Source organism: Geotrypetes seraphini, chromosome 5 (assembly GCF_902459505.1).
Source record: "Geotrypetes seraphini chromosome 5, aGeoSer1.1, whole genome shotgun sequence".
Lineage (NCBI taxonomy): Eukaryota > Metazoa > Chordata > Amphibia > Gymnophiona > Dermophiidae > Geotrypetes > Geotrypetes seraphini.
The window spans coordinates 176231116-176248142 of record NC_047088.1 but is presented as its reverse complement, the minus strand read 5'-3'; the positions used below and the strand labels follow the sequence as shown (position 1 = coordinate 176248142).

At 41.2% G+C, this 17027-nt stretch overlaps 1 protein-coding gene across 1 annotated transcript in view; it reads right to left on the bottom strand.

Moving 5' to 3' along the window:
- Positions 1–17027, bottom strand: part of DNAH7 (dynein axonemal heavy chain 7) — a 707015-nt gene that overhangs the window by 635471 nt on the left and 54517 nt on the right. The window contains exons 7-9 of the mRNA XM_033944671.1: positions 14540–14723; positions 10994–11173; positions 4659–4925 (exon numbers count right to left, since the gene is read on the bottom strand). Of these exons, the coding sequence (XP_033800562.1) occupies positions 4659–4925; positions 10994–11173; positions 14540–14723 (631 nt within the window). The remainder of the gene's footprint in view (positions 1–4658; positions 4926–10993; positions 11174–14539; positions 14724–17027) is intronic.

Below are 17027 nucleotides of genomic sequence, written 5' to 3'. Positions count from 1 at the left end.
ATAAGGAGCTCAGTCTTGGTTATGTTTAATTTTAGAGATGGTGAGATATCTAGGTAGTGATGTCAGACAGACAAGCTGACACCCGGGCCTGAATGTCTGTTGAGATTTCAGATGTAGAGAGTGAGTCATTGGCATAGAGGTGATACTAGAAGCTATGTGAAGACATTAGAGCACGAAGGGAATATGTATAGTTGGAACAAATAAATGGTTCCAGAACAAAGCCTTGAGGTACACCAACTGATAGCGGGATAGAGGTGGAGGAGGATCCACCACAGCATATGCTAAAGGTGCAATGGTAGAGATAGAAAGAAAACCATGAGATAACAGAGCCCTGAAACCCAAGCAAGGTTGTGATTTACTGTGTCAAAAGCTGCAAATAGATCAATGAGGATAGGAGTATGTTATTGGATAGGAGCAGGTCATTGGAAACTTTAGTAAGGGCAGTTTTTGTAGAATGAAGAGCGTGAAAGTCCGATTGAAGTGGGTCAAGGATAGTTTGAGATGATAGAAAGTCAAAACAATGTGTTGAACAGCACATTCAAATAGCTTGGATAAGAAGAAGGGAAGGAGGGAGATGGGGAAATAGTTGGAAGGGCAGGTAGGGTCCAACGAGGGGTTTTTTGAGGAGAAGAATAATGTTTGAAGGTGTCGGGCACAGTTGTGGTGGTGATTGACAGGTTGAAAATATGGCAGATAGAGAGGATGATGGTAGAAGAGATATGGTAAGTAGATGAGTGGGGATGGGATCAGAGGAGCAGGTGAGGAGTTTGGAGGAGGAAAGGAAAAGAGAAGATGGTGAGGGCTGAGGAGGGGTTGATAGAGTGGGCTAGGGGAGGTGGCTTGGTTGAGAACTCAATGTTAATTTTGTGAAACTTATCATAGAAGTATTCAGCCATAGTTTGGGGGGTTTGGAGGTGGGGGAACCTTGAGTAAGGAGTTCAGTGTGGCAAAGAGGTGATGAGGGTTGGAATCAAGTGAGTCAGTCAGTCTTATTTGGCAAGTAAGAGAGCAGAATGGAAGGAGGTCAAGAGGAATTTGAAGTGAATGAAGCCAGCATGAGCGCAGAATTTGAGCACAGGAATGCAAGTAGCAGATTTTAAAGTTTAACCAGGGCGGGGGTCTGGCAGAGCGTGGGGTGGGGAGGGGGAGCTAGAGTATTTAGAACAGAGGAGAGGTTGGTGTTTAGGAGGAGACAGCCTTGTTTACATACTTGTGTAGCAGAGTGGTGGAGAGGAGTGGCATAAGAGTGCAGGAGTTGATGGCCTGAAGATTTCTAAATGTAAAGGTGGAGATCGACCTGGACTGGGGGGGGGAGGGTGATGGGTTATGAAAGTTATTAGATGATGTTCAGAGAGGAAAAGGACTGCAGAGGAGAAATTTGTGATAGAACAGTTGGAGAAGAAGACAAAATCAAGGCAGTGGTCATTCTGGTAGGTAGCAGTGGTGATGCACAGCTAAAGATAAAATGAGGATGGTTAGGGCTAGAAGTGTAAGAGTTGGAGGGGTTGTTAGCTTGAATGTTGAAATCGACAAGAATGAGGGAGGGAGATGAATGTTCAAGAAAGAAGGAAAGCCAGGAGTCAGTCAGTTAGAAAGGAAGAGAGGGACATCAGTGGGTCAGTAAATGACAGCTACACAAAGGAGCAGAGGAGCAAATAGATGGATGGAAAGAACTTCAAATTAAGAGAAAAAGTGAAACTGAGGTGGAAGAGGGGGGTTGAACTCTACAAGAGGGTAAGAGTAGCAGCCCAACACTACCTCCCATGTTCAACAAGGCAAGGATTATGGGAGAACAAGTAGCCTCTATAACACAGGACAGCGGCAGCATGAAGTAGACTCATCAGGGAAGATTCAGGTCTCAGTGTGAGCAGATGGAGAAATTGAGAGATGAACAGGTTGTGATTGTAAGCAAGCTTGTTGGATACAGAGCAGGAATTTCACAAAGCACATAAGAGGGAAGGAGGAGAGGAAAAGAAATAAGATTAGTGACAATGAAATGTGACCTACATGAATAGGATGGGAGTTCATTGGGAGTACCAGGATTGGGGTTGATATTTTTATTTCTTCCATTTGTGCGTCGCACATACCTATACAAGCTCTTGGTGACATTAAAGAGGAAGGGGTTATAAGAGGGTAGGGAGGACAATGGAGGGCAGGAAGATACAGGAGGAGAAGCGGATACATGTGATTAGATATCAAATAGATGAGTTTTCAGTTTCTTCCGGAATTTGATGTGGTTAGGTTCCATCCTGGTCATTTCAGTAAGGTCATTCCAAGTTTTTATGCCTAGAAAGATGAGCATGGAGTGGAAAACATGCTTGTATTGCAGATTTTTTGTGGAAGGGAGATTTAGAAGTATTCTGTTGAGGGTCTGCGGAAAGTAGACCATGCCTTGGAGAAGAGCTGGATGAGAGGAGCTGCGGAGTTTCCATAAAGTATATGGTGAATGATGCATGAAGTTTTGAAGGTTATTTGTGACGGGATAGGTAGCCAGTGCAGTTGCCTGATGAAGGCTGTAATCGAGTCGTATTTTCTCAGGTTGAAGATTAGTCTGACAGCAGTGTTTTGGATGAGTTGCATTTTGTGAATCAGAGTGGTGTTGATTCCCATGTAGATGGAGTTGCAGTAGTCAAGTTGTGGAAGTATCATCAGCTGTACAACTAAGGCAAAGTGGTGTTGGTGAAAGTATGGTCTGATTAGTCTTAGTTGTCTCAAGGTATAGAGGGATTTCTTTCGGGGAGATTTGTGGCTCCATGGTAAGTGTGGAGTCCAGGATGCAACCTAGGATTTTGGAGGATTCTTCTATAGGGAGGGTCTTGCCCAATCGAAGAGTAATGCTTATTTGTTGGGATGTGTATAAGTATAGAACTTTGGTTTTAGTTGTGTTTAATTTTAGTTTGTTGATATCTCCAGCAGAGAGCAAAAGAAGGAACAAGAAGATACAGGTGAGCATGGGAGAGGTGTACACAGGGAACATGGGGATGGCTGAATGAGAGGAAGGGGATGTTGAAGCTTTAGGGCTGAGAAAAAGGTAGTGGACAAAAGGGAGGATGAGGTAATGGATTAAAAAATTGAATGGTGTGGTGTTGAGAAATTCAGTGGTTTGGGGTGAAGGGAGAGGTTAGGGAAAGTTAGCATTAAGAGGAGGAGTTCTATAGAAGCCATAATGATGGCAGGGGAGAGAGGAACTCTGGGAGGAAACTGCCTATGGGTTAATCTCAGAGCATGAGGACGAGGGGACACATAGAAAGGGTTACCATGTGGTGGGCATAGTTAGTGTCATGTAAGGCTGCAGGGTTTAGACATGGGTGAAAATAAATCTGCATGCCCCCGGAAGAAGAAAAGGAATGATTTAAGGCAGTGATATTCTTTTTAATCACCTTGTGATCACATAGGTTTAAGCGCAAAGCCCAAGAAGGAGGAGGGAAATCAATTCAATTCTGATAGTCTGATCACTGTGGGGGAAGCCTTTCAGTCTTAGACAGACAAGCCTTTCAAATCCTAGAGAGACAATAAATACACTTTACAAGCTAAGCTTACAATATATGCATTACATTTTCAGACAGAAAAATCTAAGGTTACATGCAGTTAATATTAGTACAGGACAGAAGAAAGGAATGATTTAAGGCAGTAATGTTCTTTTTAATCACCTTGTCATGTGATCACTTAGGATTAAGCATAGAGCCCAAGGAGGAGGAGGGAAATCAGTTCTGATGGGCTGATCAGAGTGGGGGTAGCCATTCATTCTTATAGATAAGCCTTTCAAATCCTTGTCATGTGATCACTTACGTTTAAGCACAGAGCCCAAGAAGGAAGAGAAAAATCAATTCAGTTCTGATGGGCTGATTAGAGTGGGGCAAGCCTTCAGTCTTAGGTTCCAGTGTGTTATACAAGCATAACCCAGTATCGGCATGCCTAACATTTAGGTGTCTGCTGTTACACCAGCCCAGAGGAACCAGCTCTGTGAGTGCCAATGGTGTTGAGCAGGCTCCTTCACTGTATCCAGGGAGGGATAATTTGTATTAGCACCCTCAATCATTTTTAGATGTTGGCACTTATGCAATTGTGGGTGCCTAAATGTAGCAGGGACACATACCTTACAGTATTTTTTAGGTTATCTATATAAGTTGAGTCTCATCTAAGCTCTGCCCCATGCTTTGCCCTTGGGTGTGCTCTCTTGCAAATGTACACTATGTAAACTTTTGCAGGATAGTGCTTAGGCACCCTGCTAGCACTGACTTAGGTATGTTCACACATATACCCATAAGTGCTAGTATTTTAAATATTTGCAAGTATAACTTAAATGTCAATATTGGCACCTAGGTTTTAGAATTACCCTTCAAATGTATGGAAATGTTATTTATATTTTATATTGGATTTATTGATATTTTATGGTAACTTTTCTTTTTTATCCTGGGTCTTTGTTGCACTGAATGGGTTTACCTCTTCTATGCCTGAGTTTCAGCATTTGTTTGTTCTGACTTTTTTTTTTTTTTTCAATTTCATGATTTTATTGATAAAACGAAAGACCAAAATTCTCATATACCGCCCTGTATTCAAGAGTTTAAAAGTGGTTTACAATACAAAAGTAAACATTTTCAAACTCATTGATAACCAACATTCTTATATTTTTCATTTTTTTCCTTTATAAAATTTACCTTTCTGGAATCGTATTGTATTTCTTCAGCAAGATTTTGATATCTGAGAACTTCTTTCATTGTTTCCTCAAATGTATGCTCTTCTGTCAAAAACTGATCTACATCTAAATCAGCTTGTTTGGTGATCAGGAAACTATACTTGTCAAATAATTTGAGGTGTTCTTGAGGTAGAATACTATCATTAGCAACCACTTCTTTGACTTTCCTCTTATGCTCTTCCACAATTTCATCAAGGATTATTGGCTTCAAGTTGACTTTGCTACCAGGCTTTGAAAAGAGTAAGGATATTGTATTTTTATTTCAGTTTTCATTCACAAAGCATTTAAAGAACTCTAACATCCCAAAAATAAAAAAGTGCTAATGTCTTCTTTATTGGACACTATTTAGAAACATATTTTCATCTATCTTGGCACAGCAGTGAAAGCAGTGTATAACACAATCTCAACTAAACCAGTTCTTTCTGGATGTTTACAGCAAGTCAGGAATAAAATACTTTCATTACATTACATTATTACATTACATTAGTGATTTCTATTCCGCTTGTGCCTTGCGGTTCTAAGCGGATTACATTAGAAGATGGCTGGACATTTCCAGGCGATGACAATACAATTATTTGTATAACTTTACAAACTTTGCAAACCTAACTTTACTTAACTTTTCGTACATAACTTTACATAACTTTACGTACATAACTTTACATAACTTTACGTGGAGTTACTTTGTGTTACTTTACATTATCCTTACCGTGCTTGCATAACTTGCATTAAGTTTACATAATTTATCTTACATAATTTATCTTACATAACTTTACAAGACTTTACGTAGAGTTATTTTATGTTATTTTACCTTATTATTCCAGTACATTGCATAACTTACATTACATGATATTACAAAGCATAACCTTATGTTATATTACAACGCATAACCTTATGTTACTTTACATAATATTACAACATAACATAACATAACCTTATGTTACTTTACATAATATTACAACGCATATTCTTATGTTACCTAGGTCAACAGACAAAACACTTTCACCGATGCTAGAGACTAAAACTATGACAACTCTTTTGGGTTGTGACATTTCTCCTATAATATTTCATATTACAGAGAAGAGGAACCCCTGTGCTTTATTTCTGCAAATTTCTCAAATTCAATACTTTCAAAGCAAATGATTCATACAAATAGCAACAAAATCCCTCTCAAAGATGGAGACCTTGGGGCATATGCAGTGAATGTTTGAACACATGCACCCATGCACAAAAAATAGAGTGCATGGGTCTAAGGCCCTAGTGTACATGCTAAAAGGGGCTCTGATGACATCAGTAGGTATTTACTAAGATTAGCTTGCACATGTATTTAAATGAAAACATTTAGTATGTTTACAAGATTTTAGTGAGCATATGAAAAGAGCATTGAATGCTTTCCTCCATTCATTATTTCCCATATACCCACTAAAGCCACAAATTTAACACCTGACACAGACCAGGTATAAAGTTAATATATCATCAGATTGGGCTTACTAATTTCTAATACAGAGGCAAGGTAATGCTCTTCATTACATCTTTGAGGCTAAAATCAAAGTGCCTGTGTGGCTCAATCCTGCCCTCCCCCCCCCCCCCCCACCATCCCAATAAATAAAATCCAGGGCCTCCATAACACGATCTTTCCTCTGCCTCTTCCAACCCTTCCCTCATCTTCTAATAGATGAACCCAGATAACCCCTATGCCTTTGAGTTGCATTGGAGTCCTCTGCTAATATTTAATGATGAAAACTAGAGCATAAAGAGAGATTTGGTTCTTACCTTGATAATATCTTTTCCAGTAGATAGGAATTGTATGCTGAACCTTAGGGTACTCTGAGAGCCAGTCATCTGGATAAGGATGAACCGCCTTGCAGAGATGAGTTGCTACCACCACCATCATCTTAGTGAATGTTCAGGGTGCTGTTGCCAGTTCAAATGGTAGCACTGAGAATTGATAGTGATTTTCCAACATGTAAAATCTCAAGAACTTTCTGTGTTCTGGGAAAATTGGAATGTGGAGTTAAGCCTCCATCAAATCCAAGACGGCCCAAAAATCTCCCAGGTGGACTGCTGTAATGACAGATCTCACCATCACCATCTGGAAACATGGAACCCTCAGGGCTGCATTGACATGTTTGAGATCCAGAATGGGCTTGCAGTCATCAGAATCTTTCTTGGGTACATCAAATTATATTTATTTCGGTATTTATATAACATTTATAACCTAAGGAGTTCACATTCAGGTATTCAAGCATTTGTTCCTATCTGTCCCAGGCTGTTCACACTTTTATCTAATGTACCTGGGGCAATGGGGGATTAAGTGACTTGCCAGGATCACAAGCAGCAGTGTGGGATTTTAATCCATAACCTCAGGGTGCTGAAGCTATAGCTCTAACCACTGTGCCACACACTCCCGTCGAGTATCTGCCTGAGTTCGAATGTTTTTTCTGAATTGGCTCCATGGCTTAAATATCCAACAATCTGTTTAACATTGCTCAAACCTGGGCTGCACGATCCAATCAGCCTGCCATGGAATCTACAAACCAGTCGGACAGAGGGTATGCAAACTCTATTTTGTAACCTTCTCTGACAATATCAAGACCCAAAGATCTGTCATTATGGTTTCCCAAGCCTCCAGAAAGTCCGAGAGATGACCCCCAATTTTCTGAAGGGCAGCTGGAGGCCTGGCATCATTGCAACTTCTTGTTGGAGCGATGTGCTTCTGGTGCTTCTGGAACCTGTATATTGGATTTTCCAGCTTCCAGAATATCTCTGTCTGGAACTCCAAGGACTTTCTTAAGAGATCAGACTCCACAGGTGACCCTTGAGGGGAGGAATGCTGGCCTATTGCCTAAACCCTGAGTAAGCCTGGCTCGAACAGAGAGGTTGTAAAGGCTCAGCATTAAAGATAGTTTTCACAGCAACCTGTGAACTACTGTCTGCCCCTGCCCACCCACCCTCCTCACTGCCCACTCATTCCTAGGCTCAAATTACATCCACTGCCACGCGAGCATCCAGTTCACCCATTCACTGCATTGTTCCAGCCAGTAGCTGCTCAAGGTTTGATAATTGTCCAGAAAGTTGGGCCAAACGGGGGTTCAATGCCTGTACCACAGCAGTGGTGATTGCAGTAATGTGTTTGGAGGCAAAGCAGGATCATCCACGGTATTTTTGGGTCCGGCTTGTGGGCCTTGTCTTTTTCCTTTTCTTTACGTGCAGATTTTCTGCTTATATCCAAAGGGGAATGCAGGACAGAGTTGTCCATGGTGTTTTTGTCACAGGATTGTTGCTTTGATGTGTAGATGGGGTCTGATGAGGTTAGGGCCCAAGAACGCAGCAGAAACATGTCCTGCTTTGCTCAGCACATCACGTGACTCCCTCCACCTTGTTTGTTTAGACAGAACATGGTTGTCTGAATGGACAAGTAATTCCTGTTGAAGTAGACAACCCTGTAATGTCTTGAGAGCATTGCATATCACTCATAACTCGAGAAGATTTATGTGTAGGGTTTGTTTACGGTGAGACCACACGCCCTGAGTGTGTAGACCATCCAGTCCCCTAGCCCAGGGGTAGGCAATTCTGGTCCTCGAGAGCCGGAGCCAGATCAGGTTTTCAGGATATCCACAATGAATATGTATGAGATGGATTTGCATGCACTGCCTCAAATCTATCTCATGCATATTTATTGTGGATATCCTGAAAACCTGACCTGTCTCCGGCTCTCAAGGACCAGAATTGCCTACCCCTACTCTAGCCCATCAGAGAACCATCAGAAGTTTTTGATGCTGAGAAGTTTGTGTAGCTTCATCCACCAATGGAGAGTGCGCCGTAGATCCATGATCACCTGCATTGGAGCAGAGAAGGATCCCGTGGCTTGTGACCATCGGATCATGCCAGCTGTTATGCCTTATCAAGTCATGTGGTCCTATTTGCACATCTTCACTTTAGGATCCCACAGTGGACTCTATCAACCCAATGGTCTGCATCAACACCGACATGGGTATCAACACTGTGTACACTGATGCCACATAGAGAACATCAAACATCAGGCTCTCTGCAGAGACAACATTCAACATCGTCTTCATCCATACCTCATGTATCAAGGGACACTGCAGACTGAGCATCGGGCTCCAAATCCCTTGCTATGCTCAATGTCAATGCCAAATCAAAATGTTTATTACACTGGAGTTGTGCAGGCAGAGTTCTCAGCGAATGTCCTGAAGTTTAGGATCTAGACACTGAACACATAAGGTGATCAGAGCATGAAATGGTCTGGTTATATCAAGTACATTTGAAGCCACTTAGCATCCTCTTTGACATAGAGGGAAAAAAAGCTGACATGAAGTCAAAAGGCTCGATGGCCCAGGTAGCTTACGTGAAAAATATCCAGAAAACCATTCCCTGGAGCAAAAAAGGACATCAAAGTGGCCAAAAGGCCAAAATTTGAAAAATTGACTGAGATTAGCCAAATTCAAACAGAGAACTAAAAAACAATAGAAATGAAGAATTATTTGAAAACTAGTATTTTAGCCCGTTACAATAACGGGTGCTAGAATATTCCTAGCTACACCCCGACCCCACCCATGCCCCACCTTTACATGCCCGGACCCTGCCTCCCACTGATCCTAGTCCCACAACCTCACCTTTCACCATTTCCTTAGTCCTCTGTACCCTTTTGGCCCTCATCGATCCTCCACTGCATTTATCACCCTATCAATCCCAGCTCCATTCCTATCCTTCCTTCCATTGCCTCCAAGGCCATTCTTCCTGTCCCTATATTCCACCCCACCCAGTTTCTCTTCCTTTTTTACCCTTTCTCTTGTTTCCCACCCCAGAACCAATTTCTCTGTCGTCTCTCCCTTGCTCCTTCCCACGGTACTGCAACTGTCCCTCCTCCCCATTCCAACATCTGCCACTTTAACACTCTTCACCCAACCGCACCTCAACACCAGAGCCTGCACCAGTTGAAACCCCACCTCCCAATGGTATCCTCAAACAACTCTCTCCAGCTCCTGACTCTCCCACCTACCTCCTCCCTGGCCACTGCACTGAATCTTTGGGCAGGCTTACAGTGGCTTGCCCCAAAAGCTGCAAAAAAAAAAAAAAAAAAAAAAGCCCTTTAATATTCCTAAATACAATAGGCTCTCAGTTATCCGGCATCCATGGGGATTGGTAGATACTGGATAACTGTAATTTTTGGTTGCTTGAGAGTTACTATAAAAATAGTTTTGCCTCCCTTCCCACCTCAATCTCTTCCTCTTCCTTTCCCTATCACCCCCCACCCCCATTTGTAGGTCCAGTATCTGTTCCTCCCTTCCCACCCTCATTTATGGTCTAGGTCACTTTATCTCCCCCAATTCTCAAACCTCCCTCTTTACACTTATGGGTCTAACATCCATGTATCTCCCCTCCCAAGCCCTTCACCCTGATGGACCCTCCACACACCTGGTCCACTGCCCTCACAGGTCTTCTCTCCCTCCCTCCATTTGGGTCTGGCCTCCTGGACCCCCATTACTTACCCGAGGCGGCAGCAGTGGTCCTGACCAATCCCTCCTCCCTCCCTCTGTGCCCCAAAGCAGCAGCAGCGGTTCTAATCCGCCAACCTTCTTCCCTCGCTCCAACCCCAAAGCAGTAGCAGTGGCAGCAGTCCTGACATGCCAACCCCCCTTTCCTTACCCAAAGCAGCAGTGGCAGCCCCGACAGGGCCTTTCCTCTACCGTATCCAAAGTGATGCGGCAGAGGAAAGGTCCTGCCAGGGGTTGCTGCGAGCAGCCTGTTTGCAGTGCTGCCACTGCTGCTTTGGATAAGGAATGGGGGGTTGGCAGGTCAGGACAGCTGCCACTGCGCTGAGACGCTTCCCTGCTCAGCGATGTACTGTGCATGCGGTGGCACGGAGGCACACAGGCACAGAGTTTATAGTAGTACGCATGCACTACTAAGGGTTTTATTATTATTGATAGTAACAGAAAGGCGCAAAAAAGACTTCAAAGTGTGATTACACTGAGGAGTCCGAAGGCACAGCTTCTCACTGTTGGTCCCATGTACCAACGTTGGGCAGTAATGCAATTGCATGCACGTGGTATGGGCACTGCTTATAGATTTTAAGTGACAGTGCGCTTGGAAGTATCTAAATCTGGTTCCATGGATAACATCACTCACATGTGAGAATATTATGTCTGCTTGTCCTCAGAGAAGTCATACTACATTCAAAATAAAAAAAATGTTAAAAGTATAAAAATCAAAATTAATCACAAATAAGGTAATAGTAAAATAACAAAAGCAATGTAAAAAGTGGTAATTCCTTACCCATTCTGTAAATAATTTGGTTTCAACTCGTGGTATAAGATTGACAGCTTTCAACATGACATCATAAACGTTTAGAAGAACAATTTCAAAGTCACTAACTTCAGGTTCAAAGGTGACTGAGCCATTGTCTAGGATCAGCCTCATAATAAAACCTGGATGCTCAAATGTGCGAACAGAATCCTGATGAAACAGAATTAAAGAAGTAATTGGTGTTTACTTTGGCAAAGTAAGGAGAAAATGCTTCAAAGTTATAATAATATTTGCAATTAAACTGTTCATGGTTTGGGGCAATTTTTAAACCATTTGCTGATATGCTTGTCAACAAATTTTACCCAAATTTAAAACAGGAAAGAGCACACACACACATACATTTACAATATGGTTTCTTCTAAACTACCATTACCAAAATTTTGGTTTCTTGTGGATTCACAATCAGATAAGCCTTTGACTCAGTAGATCTTCAGAAATTACTGTTGAGACTAACCCCCTCTTCTACAAAGCCGCACAGCAACAGCCCCGAAGCCCTTTAAATTTCTATGGGCTTCTGGGCCGTTACCACATGGCTTTGTAGAAAAGGGGGTAAAAGATTTAGGAATGGGTGGTACTGTTCTTAAATGGTTCATTTCGGACCTAACAGATAGAGTTTTCCAAGTAAGGAATAGAAATAAGATCGCAAGTAAATTCCCGGTGAAAAGTGGAGTTCCACAATGTTCAGCACTTTCTGCATTATTATTTAACATTTTTATGGCTTCAATAGGTCAGTTATTTCAATCATTAGGGGTCGAATATCAAATATACGCAGATGATATCATTTTTTTTTCGCAATGTGTTTATGGGGAGCTGAGTTAGAAAAACAGATGAGTAACTGTATGACTGAAATTATCGAGTGGATGAAAAAGCAAGGTCTGAGACTGAACGTAGAGAAGACGGAGGCTATGTTGGTGGGTAAATTTGATCGGGATAGATGGCCAAAAGAACTAAAGGTGTTAGATGAGGTATTGCAAGTGAGGGAGTCAATGATAATTTGGGGAGTGAGATTAGATCCTGGGCTTATAATGAATTGTCAAATGACAAAGACAATACAAATATGTTGGGTGACCAGAGAGCTGGATTGAGGACATATGCTAGATGTAATTTACTTAGATTTCAGCAAAGTCTTTGATATGGTTCCACATAGGAGGCTCTTGAATAAATTTGAAGGGCTGAAGTTAGGACCCAAAGTGGTGAACTGGGTTAGAAACTGGCTGTCGGACAGACGCCAGAGGGTGGTGGTTAATGGAAGTCACTCGGAGGAAGGAAAGGTGAGTAGTACAATCCCTCAGGGTTTGGTGATGGGGCCAATCCTGTTCAATATGTTTGTGAGTGACATTGCTGAAGAATTAGAAGGAAAAATTTGCCTTTTTGTGGATGATACTAAAATTTGTAACAGAGTAGACACCGAAGAGGGAGTGGAAAAAGGATCTGCAAAAGTTAGAGGAATGGTCTAATGTCTGGCAACTAAAATTCAATGCAAAGAAATGCAGAGTAATGCATTTGGGGATTAAAAATCAGAAGGAACCGTATATGCTGGGAAGTGAGAAGCTGATATGTATGGATGGGGAGAGGGACCTTGGAGTGAGTGTCCGAAGATCTAAAGGCAAAAAAACAGTGTGACAAGGCAGTGGCTGCTGCAAGAAGGATGATGGGCTATATAAAGAGAGGCCTAGCCAGTAGAAGGAAGAAGGTGTTGATGCCCCTGTACAAGTCATTGGTGAGGCCCCACTTGGAGTATTGTGTTCAGTTTTGGAGACCGTATTTGGTGAAGGACATAAGAAGACTTGAAGCAGTGCAGAGGAGGGCGACTAAAATGATAGGAGGCTTGCGCCAGAAGATGTATGAGGAGAGCCTGAAAGCCATGAATATGTATACCCTAGAGGAAAGGAGGGACAGGGGAGATATGATTCAGACGTTCAAATACTTGAAGGGTATTAACGTAGAACAAAATCTTTTCCAGAGAAAGGAAAATGGTAAAACCAGAGGACATAATTTGAGGTTAAGGGGTGGTAGATTCAAGAGCAATGTTAGGAAATTCTACTTTACGGAGAGGGTGGTGATTGCCTGAAATGCGCTCCTGAGAGAGGTGGTAGAGAGAAAAACGGTGACGGAATTAAAAGCGTGGGATGAACACAGAGGATCTAGAATTAGAAAATAATAGTAAATATTGAACTAAGGCCAGTACTGGGCAGACTTGTCTGTATATGGCCTTTTGGTTGAGGATGGGCTGGGGAGGGATTCAATGGCTGGGAGGGTGTAGATGGGCTTGAGTGAGTTTTGACAGAGATTTTGGCAGTTGGAACCCAAGCACAGTACTGGGTAGAGCTTTGGATTCTTGCCCAGAAATAGCTAAGAAGAAAAAATTTAAATTGAATCAGGTTGGGCAGACTGGATGGACCATTTGGGTCTTTATCTGCAGTCATCTACTATGTTACTATGTTACCCCACCAATAAAGCGACTCTCACAAGTGCTCAGAACCTTAAACAGGTAGGAAAACCTCAAACTGGGGGATAAGCTCCTAAATGTGGTCTCCTTAATCTTTCATTGCACTGCTGAAAAGTCTTTAAAGTGATGAAAAGATTCAGTGAAAATTTCATGCCAACAGACATGCAAATGTAATTTTGAAACTTCAATTTTATAAAACTTTGCTTCCAAAACACCACAATTTTCCAGAGAGTAGAGATGTTCAACTCAAGCGGCTTCTAACGCGTTTCACCATAAAGGGGCTGCTTCAGAGTACCCTCTCAGTGGACTCTCCCTGGATCTTTGTGGTGAAAAGAGCTCTCTAGCTTCTGAAATTACTTCCTCTTCCGGTTTGAGGTTTTCCTACCTGTTTAAGGTTCGGAGCACTTGTGAGAGTCGCTTTATTGGTGGGATACCCTCCTTTTGCTTTATACTGTTTACCCTTTGGGACCCTTTACGTTTACTTTGCCTAGCATAGTATAGATTGATTATTCTATAAAGGAAAGCAGATGCCTACTGTGTGCCCTAAAGGCACCTAATTGGAGACACCCAGTTATAAAACTGTCACCTTTAATGTTCAGTATCTACCTCTGTGTTAACTGTAAAAAGCAGTTCTTGCCTATTTACCACCCATTCCCCACCACATCTTCATTTGCTGTTAACATTGAACTTAATTTTTTATTTTTTTAAATACAATTTATAGCCTGTCATTTTCAAGGACCAAAGTGAATAACAATGAACATACAGTGTAAGAGTACATAAAACAGAGATCAAAAATATAAACAATTAAACTAGCAATCACATACTTTAGAATTTAAAAAGACCTTAAAACTAGCACATCTAACCTTTGAACAGCAGACAGATTTCTCCTTTCATTCAATACTACATGATAATTCATAAAGTGCCACATAAACTGTTAACACTATCAGTTAAAGAAATTTAACAAAGAGGCCCATTCTGATATAAAATGATATGACATAGTACACTGTCTATAAATACAAATTGAAAACATAAACTGAGACACCATTTTGATACTAAATCTTACTTACTGGAGACTGCACTATTAAATCAGTAAAGTCCTGCATAGAAAGCAAGGTTAAATTCTGGAGTTGTTCATTCATTAATGTAGCAGCACAGTTGAAGAAAGATGTTATTTTGGCATTGTTGTTGCTACTAGGTATTAGCTTCCGTTTATTACCTTGGTAATAGATATTTTGCACTTCTGGAAACCACCTTAAAGACAATAAATTCAGGTAATATTAACAAATGGAAGGCTCAATTGTCCTGTTTCTCAAGTATGTTTAAATAGTCTGGGTCTACTTTCTGATCACCATACAATACACTAGAAAAAGCAGATTACTACTTTACCTACAGTACATACTGCATTTACAGAGTAACAAACTTGTTGCTCAATTCTATTTCATGTTAAATTTTAAATACCATTAAATTTTGATTTGCGGTTTGTACCTCCAAAACTGACCTGCTTTTCCAGAATGTGGGGACAAATGAATATATAAGCCTCATTTCCTCAGAGAAGGCAACATTTAAAAAAACCTGATGTCATTTAGTAGAAAAGTTTATAAATGTAGGACCCTATATTTAGTCAGCAGCAATCAGGAATTTGCTGACTGCCCCGAGCCTTAAACTCTCAAGTTCAATGCCGGGTTATGTCTGAGCGCTGGCACTGAATTTCTTGGTTTGTAGAACCAGCTAATGAAAAAACAGTTAATTGTGATATTCAGCACTTAACCGGCTATGTGGGGCACCACATAAAGAAAGGACTGACTTTCAGTCTTATTTATGCTGTGACCTTGGCTGGTTAAGTGCTGAATATTGGTATTTAACTGGCCATGTGCCAACTCCACCTCCAGAATGCCATTAAAATAGCCCGTTTTCAGTTCAGTGTTAACTCGTTATTTTCAGTAGAACTAACCAGTTAAGTGTCACTGAAAATTAGCAGTTAGACCCAAACAGGCTATTTAACCAACTAGGAGCAGTTTCTGGCTGGTTAAGAGGCTCGTTTTCAAAGAACTTAGACAAAGTACCATAGTAAACTATGATACTTTGGGGCTCATTTTTTTAAAATGAAGTCCAAAAGACGGCAAAAAACAGACACTTGGACATCTTACTAGTCAAAACATCCATGTGGGCATTTTCAAAACTGACTTTTTAGACTGTTTCTTTTGATGGTTTTTAGACACTTTTAGAGGTCACTTTTTAGACTGTCTTTTTGATCGTTTTGTCTCCAATGCATCTAAATCTTAAGGGGGCGTGTTAGAGGCATGTTTTAGGCAGGCTTCGCACATGGATGTTTTACAGCAATAATTTTACAAAATATTCAGGGTACAATTTGGACATTTGGGGTTAGACCTGATTTTATGACACCACCACCCCTCCCACCCCATAAATATCTACATAAAACAGTATATATCTGTCTCTATGACCGCTACAAATACTATGGCCAGTCCTAGTAGAGCTGCAAGCAGGTCTCTGGAGTAGCCTAGCAGTCAGTGCAATGAACTGCAGAGAAGGGGACCCAGGTCTATATATAACTAGTGCACGTTGTGGAAAGTGTGAGTCTGCCAAAATGCCATTGTACTGCCAAATAGGCGACACCTGTAGGCATAAGGGCTATTGGGGTAGTAGAAAGGTGGGTACAGTAGGTTTTGGAAGGCTCACCATACATTATAAGGGGGTTATGGTGAGATGTAGACTTGGGCGTTTTTAGATGAAGTTCACATTGACCTCTAAGTTGCCTCACTGCTCTGCTGGCATATCTGTGTGGCCAGTCCATTAAAAATGCTGGCCCCTCCTACATGTGAATGGTTTTGGACTTTTTTAATTTGGATGGTTTTTGTTTTTTTTTATAATGGCAAAAAATTTATAAATCTAGCTAGACAAAACTAGACAATTTTTTTTGGGGGGGAGGGGAAGGAAGATGTCTTTTGGGTTTGAAAATGGATATTTTCTACACCCAATTTTTGGATGTTTTTCTCAAAGCATTCAAACTCAGACTTAGATGTCCTATTGAAAATGTCCTTCCTTGTATGTCTAAGCGCTTTGTAAATGAACCCCCAAATTACTTTGAATATTGACCTGGCAGAAAATAATCTAGGCTAAAATTTATTGAAAAATTATTTCATAACCCACTGAACTGCTAAAGAAGCTTAGTACTAAATAAATATTTAGATGCCAATATACCACAGAAAAATTACAGTGGGATTTACTAAAGTGTAGCACCTGTGTACTACATTAGTACGTATATCCTACAACAGGGGTGCGCACACGTTTTTGGCTTGCAAGCTACCTTTAAAATGGCCAGGTCAAAATGATCTACCAACAATAAAAATGTTAAACATATATTTATTTTTATATATACCGAGTGTACTTTATATTTAAAATATAAGTGTATATTGTTTACCTTGCATAACAGCATAACATGCATTCTACCCACACTACCTATACTGTAGTGTATTCTGTGGCTCACGGTTCACTCGTTTTTAAGATGCGCAGTCTCCTGTGCAAGGTAGAGTTTAT